At 32.1% G+C, this 13,986-nt stretch overlaps 1 protein-coding gene across 1 annotated transcript; it reads right to left on the bottom strand.

The window, feature by feature from the left end:
• On the bottom strand, positions 1–1,215 carry LOC110729330 (zinc finger A20 and AN1 domain-containing stress-associated protein 4-like). Its single transcript, XM_021909063.1, has 2 exons — positions 1,074–1,215; positions 1–867 (listed from the first exon to the last, which is right to left on the bottom strand). The coding sequence occupies exon 2, from the start codon at positions 786–788 to the stop codon at positions 258–260; it is 531 nt and encodes a 176-aa protein (XP_021764755.1). The 5' UTR covers positions 789–867; positions 1,074–1,215; the 3' UTR covers positions 1–257.
• Positions 1,216–13,986: the final 12,771 nt, after the last annotated feature.

Raw genomic sequence — 13,986 nt, forward strand, 5'->3', positions numbered from 1 at the left:
TAAAGAAAAAAAAAAGGCAACATATTAGAAATGAGAAGATAATAGAGTATATACTAAACATTTTTAATCCACCTCAATATTATGTGCCTAATAAGGGAAGGAAAAAAATTATATCCCCAAATTTTCCAATTTTTTTTTTCCCACCCATCTTTAATCAACTATGACAATTGATCTCATATCCCACAAATACACTCAAGAAAATATTCATTGAAATTCATAATTTGAGGGGTTTCCAAATTTAGTCATCCTATAATTCTTCAAATTTTCTCCAACTTCTCTGCCTTGATCAACGGGTTAGCCTTTGCAATTGCATCTTTGCCCATGGTCTTGTAATCAAACGAACACCCATGTTGTTCGGGGTATCGATGGGACCCACAGAACATCAATCCGCACCTACACTTAAACCCGGTCAACCCAACCCGTTTACGACACGTTAAGCATCGGTTAGGTTGGGTTGACGGGATAGCCACGGGTCCAGCTTGGATATCGGCTACTGAGATCATCGTTGTTGGAGTCTCAACCGCCGATGTCCAATCCACCGCAGCCGGGCCAGCCAGTTTAAAACTGGCCGACTGGGTGGATGAGCCCGGACTATGCACCAAACCCGGGAGGACGGGGTTGGTGCTATCTAAAGCGGCTTTAGCAAGCGCATCTTGTTCTTCTTTCATGTGTACATCCCTAAAACATTTTGAACATAAGTTTAAAGTTGCTGAGCTTCCAAAAAACCCGCAATTATTTGCACATAATCTGAGCCCTTCTGATGCTTGAAATCCATGTTCTTCTGCCATTTTTTTCAACCGTATGTATCAATTACACAACTTTCTCTCTCCTCTTTTTGTCACGGAAAATTTGTTATCACCAATAGATCTACAAAACCCAATAAAAAAACACGGAAAAAATGTTATAAAAAACCCTTAAGACCACACGTAATAAGACATAAACACAAATATTAAATACCCCGTCTTATATAAACATTAATAACATCAATCGACGAATATCTTCAAATCAATAATAGCATGAAATGAAATTAAAAGAAGAGGAGACTATATTAAATTCGAGAACAGATGAAATACCTGAAAAAGGAAAAGAAGGATGAAGAAAATATGAATGAAATATGCAACAAACTAGAAGAAGGGGATGGGTGTGTCAGAGAGAGAAAAGGGATTAATAAAGAGAGAAAGAAATGAAGAATGACATAAATAAATAATTATAGACAAATATTAGGAGGAGAGAGAAAATGGAGGAAACAACGGCGAAAAACAGACAAATGATCACCAAAGTTGATTTTTTTTTTTTTTTTTTTTTTTTTGAAATTTCCAAAAAATAAAATAAAAATAGGAATAAATAAAAAGGGAGAATAAAAATAAAAAAAGAAAAGTAGAGAGACAGGGTGGAAAAGGGTAGAAAATAGGCAAATGGGAAGGAGACACGAGAAATGATGGGAATTAATTGGAGGGGATTATTTGTAATTAATCAAGAAAGATCCTTTATTTTTTTTTAATTTTTTATTTTATTTTTTGGTTAAAGGGTATTTTTAATAATTGAGTTAATAATATATTGAAGGACACGCGGTTTGCTTTATATGGTTAGATGTGGCGGATGATAAGTGGGTTAAGAATGTACATCAACTTTTTTGGGGTTAGGTGGTGAGATGTTGTTATTAAGAGATCATCATGAGTTCATTTTTATTTTTCCATTTTTCTTGTTTTCGGCTCTTTTTTTTTTCTTCTCCTTCTTGTGTTTCTATATACGCTTAAGTATCTATGAAATCGGTTTCAAAAAAAAAAAGTATCTATGAAATCCGTATTAAAAAAAAATATGATATCTGAAAAAAACATTGGGATAACTAATAATTCGCAACGGAGATAGTAAATAAAATGGTGAATATGACATGGAAAACCTGACTTGCATAGTAATTGATTATCATGCATGAATTCGTATTAATTAACTAATTTGATTTAAAATATATACTTCCTCCATTTCTTTTTAGTTGAGACATTTTTTTAGTCACGTTTACCAATGCACAACTTCAACCATTAACATCTTTAATTTCTGATAAACAAAAATTATAAAAAGTTGATATTTTAAAAAATATATATTGTGACGAATCTAACAAGATCTCGCATGACTATATTTTTCATTACGTATAAAGCACAAAACATAGGTCAAAAGAGAGTGAGTGAATAGCATTAAAGTCAAAACGTGTCAACTAAAAAAAACGGAGGTACTAGTATTTTTAATTAAACTTAAGCCCTGTTCTTTTGAGATTCTAGGTAGAGCAGAGCAAGGAGTAGCAGAGCAGAGCAAATTTCAATATAGCAGAGCAGAACTGAGTTTCCAATATTGCAGAGCAGAACAAAGCAGATTTCAGCATAACAGAGAAGAACAGAACAGCTCAAAAAAGACAGGTCCTTAGTAATAAGTTGCGCCCAAGCTGTACTAGTGTTGGACCAAGTGTGCTTTGAATTTGGTCAAACACAACACGGAGATTCATGCAACCATGCCTATGTAGGTAATTACCTTTGGATCGTACATCGGTCCAAAATCGATCGAGTTAGAATAGGTTGAATTTAAAGATTGTAGGGCCTAGTCTGTTTACTTTTTTTTGTTTTTTACTTAAGATAAATTTTAATGTGAATATTTTATAATGGTCGTTTGAAATATGAATACCACAATATTTTAATGATTATACAGTTTATGTTAGATTTATTTTTCTCAAATTATAAAATATATTTCTTCATTTTTGGTGTAAAATAGTATCATCAACATTTTTTTTATATATCTAATTTTTTGTTTTATTTATGTAATTTTTATTTTTTATTTTATAATTTCTCAAAAAATAATTTTTGTATGTTGGATTAAAATTTCCCATTTTTTTTTTTTTTGCTTTAAAGATATGAAAAGACAGCTGTGTCCATATTATAAAGTAAAAAGATGAATTGATCATATTGTTTTATCATTAAAATACTATATTAGTCATATTTCAAATGACCACAATAAAAACATTCAATTTTAATAAGGTCGAATAAATTCAAATAAGAAAACATAAATTTCGATAATAGTGAAAATGGAGTGAATAGAACACACCCGTAATAATTTGAATTTTATTCAACAAATTTTTATATCTACCCGTACGTACCGTTCTATGCCATACGCGGTGAATAAGATCAAGTGGTTTATTGTTGATATTTGATCTCGTGATCGAGTTTAGCTAATTAATTAAGCTGTAATATTGCATGCAGCATGTTGCCATATTATTGTTTGGTCAACATTTTAACCACTTTAAATTCACGTTAATTATCTTCAGACTTCAAGTATAATTTCTCTACTGATCTATAGATTACTTTTGGGGTAATCCATACTGTTCACGAGCATGTACGATAATTATTATTTTTCAAATTTTATATATTTTATGGTTTTTTGTTTTGGAGCAGAAAGTAAGCAATACAAAATCACAAGAAAACAACAACATAATCTAGAATCTTTTTTCCTTTTTTGCCAGCTCATTTTATTCTGATTATGTTAATCAAATTGCCAATTAAACTGAATGTCCCACATTAATAGAATTGACTCTTGTCGAATTTGTTACTCAATTATTGCGATGCAATTACGATTGGATTCCTTAAATTGACACACAAATTAAAGATTAACTGGTATTTGGTCTAGACAATGCTCCGGATCATTACGCGAGATTAGCCATTAGTGTACATTTAATATGTAACTCCATCATTTTCTACTCGTCATTAAATTTGTTATTTAATTAGTCACTACAAATATTCCAGTTTTTAAAAAAACATGAAGTATGAAATAGTTAGGTGGTAATGTATAGTGTTAACATCCGAGGTTAAATGTTTGAATCTTGTATAATGAGTTGATGACTTCAAATCATCAAATGAGAAATAAATGGAGGAGAGTGTCACATGATAGATAGATGTCATTTATTTGGAACAAGATTTAATATATTACAAGCACTATATACATGCGGTAATTTCAAAAATTATTTACTCCCTTTGTTCTTTTTTTATCTTTCCATTTGTATTTTGTGTGGTCTCCCATGCATGTACAAATTTAGTCATTAATATCTCTATGTTAATATAAGCAAATTGTATGAAAATTTGATATTATGAAAATATAAATTGCAACAAATCTAACAATATCTCACATGATAATTTTTTTTTTTTTCTTGTATAGTAATTACAAATTATGGTAAAAGTTTTATAAGTTTCATTATAATGGGAAGATAAAAAAAAATGGAGTGAGTACTTAAATTACTATTTAATTTCGTCTTGAGCATATATACACTAGAGAAAAAATGTTAAAAATTAAAAATCAAATGAAAAAAACACTTAATTTAGAGGGAACACTAAGTCACTAAACCCTTTTTTTCTCATATATATAATATATTGCATGCCTGGAACTTGCTTTCTACTAATACACCTAGGGCATTTTCGTAAATTTGCACATTATAATTGCATGTGCCGGACGCATGATAACATATATATTTGATCTATTTCTTAGCTTCTTCCTGTATGCGATACTCAAATTCATAAATCTGTTCTTCATAATTTTGCAAACTTACTCAAAAATTAATTCTAGCCTTAATTGCGGAATTGATTTTAACTCCAATACAGACAATTGTTGGTCATTCTCGGCAACAACCAGGTATCAAAATCTAGGTTTATTTGTTATTTATTTGAGCAACTTAATCAATATAATTTGAGCAAATTCATGAGTATAATTTGAGCAGATTTAATTGAGCATATTCATAACCTAATATAGTATCATTTAGCAAACTAAGGTGATTAGTTGAGCAAGCAGAAATCAAATGAGCAAACCTAAATGAGCAAATTTAATTGAATAATTAATTTCATTTACAAAGTATTAAAGCCATATAAGCAAACTTAAATGAGAAAATATATTTCAACAAGTGATTTTGAACTGAAATTGATCATTTTGCATTTAAACTGAAATTGATCTTTTTGCATTTGAACAATTTTTTTTTTTATATAAACCATATAAGCCATTCAAATGGTCAGAGACATGATTATTTGGGCTCAATTTAATGTGTTATTGCTCATTTTGAACTAATTTTGCTAATGATAAAATCATGTTGTACAAGCTAAATATTAGATGTATTCTTATTGCTGCAAGCCTGCAGAAGATCAGATGAGCTATAATTCTTTGCTCATTTATCAAATGAGCAATAGTTCTTTGTTTATTTATCAAATAACCATTAATTCTTTGTTCATTTATCAAATGAGCAACAATTCTTTGTTCATTTATCAAATGTGTAATAATTCTTTGTTCATTTATCAAATGAGCAACAATTTTCAACTACTAGCAATTGTAAATGTTCCTCTAAATTCATATTATAGCTTCTTGCCTTCTAAACTGCTACGAGGATAGCTGTGTATGGTCTAATTCATGGGTGTTGAAGGACAATGAAGTGGTGCAGTATATGCCGAGTAAAGAGAGTGACAGGGGATGCGTGTTTATGAGCTATTGGATGATCGTGTAGTGAGTGGAACATAATTGTGATCAAGGATTTATTCCCAAATGAAATTTGTTCAATAATATATGTTACACCTATTTCACATAGAAGGCCGAAGGATTCTATGTACTGGAGGTTAACAAAGAATGAGCATACTTAGTCAATCGGGGCACTCACTTGCAAGGAAAAGGTGAATGGAGGTGTGGGTGAGATCAGTATTGTTGTAAATAGGGAGGTGTAGCACAAAACATGGGGCTTAATTGGAATATCCACCAAAGCTCAAAAACTTCCTATAGAGTGCTTGCAAACGCAAAGGATACTATTGGTAATTTCGAGTATGTTTATATTGGTTATTTTTTCCAAAGTATTTCCACTTTGGCAGAATTGGATTTAATCTAATAAAATGTCCATGGTAATTCCGAGTATGTTTGTATTGGTTTCCTTATTTGTAAAATGAGCAAAATTGTTTTGCTTATTTGTGAAATGAGCAACATAGTTTTGCTCATTTGACCAAATTGATCAAGGAAAATAAGGCAGTATTATACTATTGCGAGCTCTTTGATAGATGCTCCGAATGAGTCTTTTGGGACCAAATAGTTATGGCTTACCCGTAAGTGTAATACTAAGGTGTTGATGTCCCTTTGTGCACTAATGTGGGCTTCATTGCATTATATTTAATAATGAGAGACCTAACTATGTAATGGTTGCAGCGAATTTTTCATGTCTTATGGAGGAGTATGGAAGGTATTCAAGTCGGGTATTTGCCCCGAAGTGTGCTGCTGCTGCTCGTGCAATTGCAAGACCTGCTGATGTGCAGTCTGGCATAGTTAGCAGCACAATATGTCAGGATTCTTGCATATGGACTACCACTAATGTTGATGGATCAGGGGCTATTGCAAGTGGAGCTATTCCAAGTGCTACAGTGCTGAACTCGCGGCTTTTTCCTGTTGTTGTTGCTGGACCTGAGTCTGCTAGCTTAGGGTACGTTTCACTACTTTGTAATTTGCTCATTTGCTTGTATTGAGTAAATGAGCTAAAACATAATTTAGAGATTATCAATGAAGGTGAAAATGAATTAAAGTATAGAACTCAAACAAAAATTTGAGATCATTAATCCAAGTTTTAAGTATGTGAGATACTACAAGAGATTAGCAATTTTGCGACAGCCAAAATTTCTCGCTAAAAATAACTAAAACTGTCGCTAAAAATAATTACGATAGTCAACCATCGTAATGAGTTTGTCGTAGTCAGATAATTCGCAAAATTTCATTTTTACGATAGTTTGCCTGATGTAAAAAAAAATTACGATTTTTACTAATTTCAACGACAGTTTTAAATTTTGTCGTAGAAATTAACTTACGACAGCCTATAGTCATCGCAAAATTACGACTTTCTAAAAAACTATTGCAAAAAACAATTTTATCGACGGCCGACCGTCGCAAAAATTAAAAATTAAAAAATAAAAAAAACGAAACCCCACAAACCTCAGGCCTCCCTGCCCCCTATTGTAACAACCCCAAATCTCTCTCTACAGAAATACTAGTATAATACATATAATTATATCGTAGAGATAAAGTTAGGCGTATTACCACTGCGCCACGTGATAACGTAAGGCTATTTTAAAAACATAACTCGATAATAAACTTGCAGTGGAAAACTCAATTCTTCTTTATTAATACTTGAAATAGTAACCATTGTCATGAGTACTCATATTAAAATAAAATAATAATAATAAAAAAAAAAACAATCCTAATCTAGGTGAAGCAAATTTTGGAAATCCCATATATTCAATCAAGACTCCACCTGAAATATTCATCACTGGTTACCATTGCGGGTAAACAAGGCGAACCAAAACAAATACTTGTAGGAAATACGGATTAGCAAAATATGCCAAGTACATTTAAGTGCAAGATAAGTAAACTCAATTTATTAGCAAACATGATCTTAAAACCAATCATGCAAGCTCTAATATTTATTTCAATAATTCCAAACTCATAATTCCAACCCGATTCTCAAAATTCTCAATTAATTCCAATAACTCAATAATTTAAATAATATTTCAAGTAATAAAATCAATTCTTTTAAGAAACCCAATTCCTCTCCTAAGTGTGCAAATCCCCCCCTCTCCCCCCAAGTTAATATCTTTATGTAGAAAACCTATCCTTAAGGAAAGATCCGGTCATACAAAGTCCAAAGTTTTATCAACCAAATCCGCATAGTGGGATTAATTCAATCATGCTTATAAAGCTTTAAAAATAATTCAATAATTCTAATGAAATTTCTCTTTAAATAAATTCAACTCAAAACTCCTTTTTATTTAATTCAACATGCTTTCAAAATCAAACCTTTTAAACATAATAAATAATTTAAATCATTCAAGCATGATATTAAAATCAATTCTCAAACATATTTATTTTAAAACATTAATTCTCAAACTTGTTTCATGTATCACAATTTAATTCAATTTAATTCAACATCATTAAAATCACATAAAACATATGTTAATCAAATCAATCAAAGGTATCTAGCCACCTAAACGTACATGAACTCCTTGCCTTAGCAACACACAAAAAGAACCTCAAGCACTCTTGTCAAGAACACCCTACAATTACATATAACCTTAATTAATTAATATAAGGTCATCAAATAATCACAACAATTAAAATAAAACTCCCAATTCTATGTACATGAACCCTTAAAAATTCTTTTCATAACCTTGAACAATTTTCTGATTTATTTCATTTAAAACACTAATAATAATTTTCGTAAAACCATAATAATAATAATAATAGAATTAATTAAGAGAAGAGAGGAAGAGGGATTGAAAACCGAAAGAAGAGAGGAGGAAAAGGTGCGGTAGGGGCAGCAGCAATACATCGGAAGGTGGCTGCTGCCGGGGCTGGTCACGGTGGTCGGCGGTGGGGTGTGGTGGCTGACGGTGCAGGTTGTGGTGGTGGCGTGTAAAATTGAGAAAAAGGGAGGAAAATCGTGGGGTTTTTAAGAGATAAAAGAAGAGATTTTTGTGTGAGTTTTTGCATTGGTGCAAGGTGGTATTTATAGGCTCAAGCAAGCAAGAATTAAGGCAATATTTATAGGAAGAATTTTGGTGGTTTTATTTTAAGGAATTCTTGGAAAAGAGAGTTTAATTTTAAGGAAAGTTTAATTTTTAGTGATTAAGAAATAAGGGAAATAAGGTAAATATATGGTTGAACATGAAATAAAAGATAGCAAATGAGCTTGCTTGGAGAATAATTAAGAGGTAACATTAGACAATATAATTCATGATCATATCTTGGTAAGATTGGAATAAAGGATTTTAGGAATTAAGGAAATTTAAGGAAGATAATAAAAATACAAACTTAACAAAATAATTACTCCTAATTTAACATAGTATGGCCGAAAATCTTGGGCCTAATCACGCTCAATATTTTCGGACCTCCCATGCTATTTTAGGTTAGTTTTTGCTAGATTTCAAAGATAAAAAATGACTGTGAAATAATTTATTTTGTAAGAAATAATTAATTAGAAAGTCCTAACTTAACTAACATAATTAACTAATAAAAATCAGATTTTCTACACTTAGAAAGTCCAAAAATCAAGTTGGAATTTTCGGCCCTTTTAATTAATAAATAGGAAATATATTTTTTTTTTGTTAGTTAAACTATCTGAAACATATACATATACATAGACATAGACATATAATATATACATATATATATATATATAATTCGGTTTTATTGAAATATTAAATGGATAAATATTCTTATCCGAAATTCAAAATAATTATTGAGTTTGAAAATATTTTTAGCGCCAAAATTTAAATATCATTTTGGCTCCAAAATTCAAATAATAAAATAAATTACTAAAATACCCTTTTTAGAATTAATTAATTAATTAATTAGAAAATACGTCTCAAAAATACGGGTATTACACCTACCACCATGCCTCCCATTACACAGGTCTCCCTGCCCCCTTCCCACCCCTATTGCACCCACCACCACCACCACCACCACCACCCACCCACCCACCTACATCAACTCGTGACCTTGAAGTTTAGTGCCTTTTGTTTTACATTAGAAAGAAAGAGAGGAGTTGAGAAAGAGTATAGAGTAACATAAAGAGGAGACATGAGATACGGACTAGAGGAGAAAAAAACTAAGAGAAGTGGAGAAAAGGAGAGAGAAATAGAGAAACAGAGAGAGGAGTAGGGAGAGAAGAGAGAAACTAAGGGAGGAGAGAGAAGAAGAGAAGGAAAGAAACGACAGATTTGAAATTAGGGTTATTGGGCGTGTTGGCTTGTTGGGTATTTATATACCCTTAATTTAAAAAAAAAAACTACTCTACGACAGTTTTTTAAAACTGTCGTAATTTGCGACAGTTTATAGCTGTCGTAAATAATTAATTTTCTTATAATTATTTTTAATGTCTATTTATATTTTAAATTATTTTTATATACCTATTGCGATAGTTTTTTTGGCCAAAAACTGTCGCAAAACAACGACAGTTAAAAAACTATCGTAAGATTACGACAACTACTAAATCCATCATAGAATTAAAAATTTACGACAGTTTTGTTAGTTGTTGTAGAAAAACTGTCGTTATTTGCCCGTATTTTAGTAGTGAGATGTTTAACTTTTTTTTTTTTTTTTTTTTGTTATCAAATGAGCAACATTTGTCAACTACTAGCAATTGTAAATGTTCCTCTAAGTTCAGATTTTAGCTTCTTGCATTCTTAACTACTTTTTTTTTTTTTAAATCATGCTAATGCAGTGAGCAAATGTAGAATTATAATTGTTTTGAAACTAGTAGCCTATGTAGCATTTGAACCTACATCCTCTATGCAATATAGGAACAAGTGCTCGACCAATTGAGCTAATAGGCATACGACTTTACAGAAACACCAAAGTAGAGATAATGCACATAAGAGATAGTAACCTATGTAGGTAACTTATAGTATTTATGGAATAAAATGAGCAAATTAAATCTAACTAAATTCACAAACTTTCATATGTGGCTGGCCACACCGTGTGGCCAACTATCATGGGGTTTTATGGGTTACTCAGTCAGTGTTATAAGAATTACTTCGTCAATGTTATAGGGGTTACTTGTCAATATTATAGGGGTAAATCAGTCAATATTATAGGGGTTACTCGATTAGTGTTATAGGGGTTACTTTGTTGTTTTACAAGCATCATTGAACTATATTTTGCCAGGAAAAATAATGCACACAAGAGATTATGGTATCATTTGAAGTTTTTCTCAACAAAACTAGAAAGAGATATTAATCAAATATATTGACCATTTTAAAAGGCAACCCAAGAATGCAAAGATACTTAACAATCTAGTGGACTCAATGGACAATCATTTACAGTACAAAATGGAATTTCACATTCTTGATGCGCTCAATTAATTATTAAATTTAGAAATATGTATCTTACCTTCTTTAGACAATTTCATGAGCTTAGTAACAACAACACTCACAATACTAGGATCCACAAGCACAATTTTTTTCTCTTCATAGTATAATCTATGAAACCCCATAACCTTTTACAGAAGATTTACAAGATAATAAGAAGCTAGTTTCCTATTAAGTTGTATATAATATGAGTAAGCTACTGTTATGAAAAGATGACTTAAACCAACAACATATGCTTCAATTGAGACAAGTAACATTTCACTGCATTTGAATTTACATTCCTACCATAAGAGAGAAACCAAATAAACACATAAAAATGCTTAAATAAAAATCAAATGAGAAAACAAATATATAAAGGAGCAAAAAAAACATAAAATAAACAAACAAGCATAAAATGAGCAAAAAAACATAAAATGAACAAATATAAAACAGAAAATCCACAAAAAATTGAACAAAATGAGCATAATTAATTAATGACACACTGGCACATAAAATAAAAACAATTAGTCGTAGAAAAATTAATGATCATAACTAAACACAATAATTTAACACGAAGTAAAATTAAACAAAAATACATGAAACAATTTCTTATACTCCATATAAAATATAAAACCTAGATTTCAAAAAAAGTGTAGTATGAAATTTAGAATTTTGCAACCAAAAATGCAAAAAAAAAATCAAAAAAAGAGAGAGAGAGAAAATTTACCTAGATTTCACCATTGTTGCAACTAAACGCAATTCGAAGCAAATAAATCGAAAATGTAGATGACGAACACAAAGAATTCTGCAAATTGAAGACAGAAAAAGAAAAACAGAAGAGAGAGAAAGAAGAATTGAAGAATTCTATTAAAAATGAAACCTTGAAGAAAGGAGAAATCGAAGGAAAAATTACGTGTAGGTGAAATGTCAAGCATTGCATGCAAAATTAGAAGTAAAATGACAGTTATTATGAGGAGGGTAGCCCGTCATTGGGGATCCCATTTCCTCTATGCCCTTGGCCATTTAAAAGCTTAGGACTTTACACTTTTTAGGGTGTATTAGGATTTGAATTCCTAACTGTTTGGGGGATCTTGAATTAAAATTGAGTCTATCATTACCCTTTTTTTATTATTAGAAACCAATAGAGAGTCGTCAATGAGTTATTAGAAACCAATAGAGAGTCGTAAATGAGTTTTAGGAAAACTCATAAACCTCGTTCACGCCTTTCTCCCAAGTAAAGTTCAAGGGATATTTAGCATGAATCATAAGTTTACCCATGCCCAAATTGGTCTACTAGTACCATAAATGAGTTCGGGAGTGAGGGTACTAATAACGTTCCTTTTTTAGGGGAATTGCTATCCTAGCCCTAGTGCGGCCTCTACTAGCTCTTCCTTTTTTCACAATTTCATCGACAAACAATATATGCAATGTGATACCCAAAACTAAGTTAGTTGATTTTATTTACAAACGTTTAATCACAAGGAGTTTATATTGCAACGAATGTCGTTATTCTTATTTATTCCCAAATTCGTGAAAAGAACAATAAATAAACAGGATTCGCCATGGCTTAGGTAATAAAACAATCAAATAATTTGTTCAATTCTAGTCTTTGATTAACAAAAGAATGCTAGGTGAATAAATTAATTAGACAACCGTTTTAAAGTGATCAAACAACAGTAACCTTCACCCTAAGGACCAAGTAACAAAAGGGGGTGAGTAGTGTTTAGGACAAGAGGGTTTAATTATTGCATAAACTTATGAATTATTACTGCTGTCTTTCTAGCTATTTTTTAGTGTGTCCAAAACTCGTTTTGAACCTCTATTTAAAGGGAATGGTTAAGATTAGGGTTTCGAACATGCTGCTACAGCAGGGGGCGTGGGCAACTCTGAAAGTTGCGCGTGTCTTCCGTGCGCATGTGAAGGAGTTGCGCTGCACAGGGTAGTGTGACATCTGTTCTTGCGCGTGGTTGTATGGTAAGATTCGATTCAGTATCTTAAAGAAATTCTGAATCTTCGCGAGTGCAATTCTGAAATTGCGTTGGGCTGCTACGCACAACTATCTAAGTTGCACGCGACTGTCGAGCGCGACTTCTTGAGTTCGAGCGAATTTTCCTGCAGCAGCTCTAGAATTTAATTTAGGCGCCCTAAATCCGTCTGAATTAGGTTTAATTCATGGATTAGGCCTAACTTCTGATCAAGCTTAGTCTTATCGAGTTTTGTTTCATTTTGTTTGGGTCAAGCTAGTTTGTTTCATGTGTTTATGCCTCAATTAGTAGTCCATTGGCATTCCTTACTACAATTCAACACAAATATAGAATTATTTATCCTCATAGCACTTCCGATTGGGACAGGGGACCAAAAGTAGAGGTCTACAATTATAACCCTATATAACACTTGTTTAGGGTAAAAATACCCCCACCATGTGGCCCAATCCCATGGTGACACGTGGTCTTATAAAAGGGCGACACGTGTCCCAATAGGAAGAAGACACGAGACTGCATAGAAGCACCTGATATGAGAGAAGGCCTCCTTACATCAGGAGGCCCAATTCTCAAGAAAAGTGCAAAAACGACGCCCCCAAGGATACGTGTCCTCACTTGATTGCACCGCCATTCAGTGCTCCCTATTTTAGGGCAGCGACACCTAGAAGGGACACTTTTCCACCCCTATAAATACCCCAATCATTAATGATGGGAGGGGTGGATTGAGACATATCATTCAAGGCATATTAAATTGCTCTAACTTCTCTCTACTTTCTCACTCTAAATTCCTTCGTTTTCTGGTTACTAACTTGATCGTCGAAGGCGAATATGCCGACACCGAAATATTCGTTGTTTTTTAGGTGTTTGCGGTCGTCTGAGAATATTCACGACCTGTATCCCGAGGGGTTCCTAAAAACCTCAAAACAACACTAATTCTTCTCAGTAAGACTTAACCGACAAAAAGAAAGAAGAAAACAACAGAAAAAAAGAGATTTGGGAGGTTGACTCCCAGCCGTCCAAATCTAAGAAAGCCATGACGTACGAACTAAAACGAATGGTGTTCTTCGAACAAGTGTATTATTTCGATAGAGGGTTCAAAATTGATTAGAAAGCTAATT

This window comes from Chenopodium quinoa, unplaced genomic scaffold, assembly GCF_001683475.1.
Source record: "Chenopodium quinoa cultivar QQ74 unplaced genomic scaffold, ASM168347v1, whole genome shotgun sequence".
NCBI classification, from domain to species: domain Eukaryota; kingdom Viridiplantae; phylum Streptophyta; class Magnoliopsida; order Caryophyllales; family Amaranthaceae; genus Chenopodium; species Chenopodium quinoa.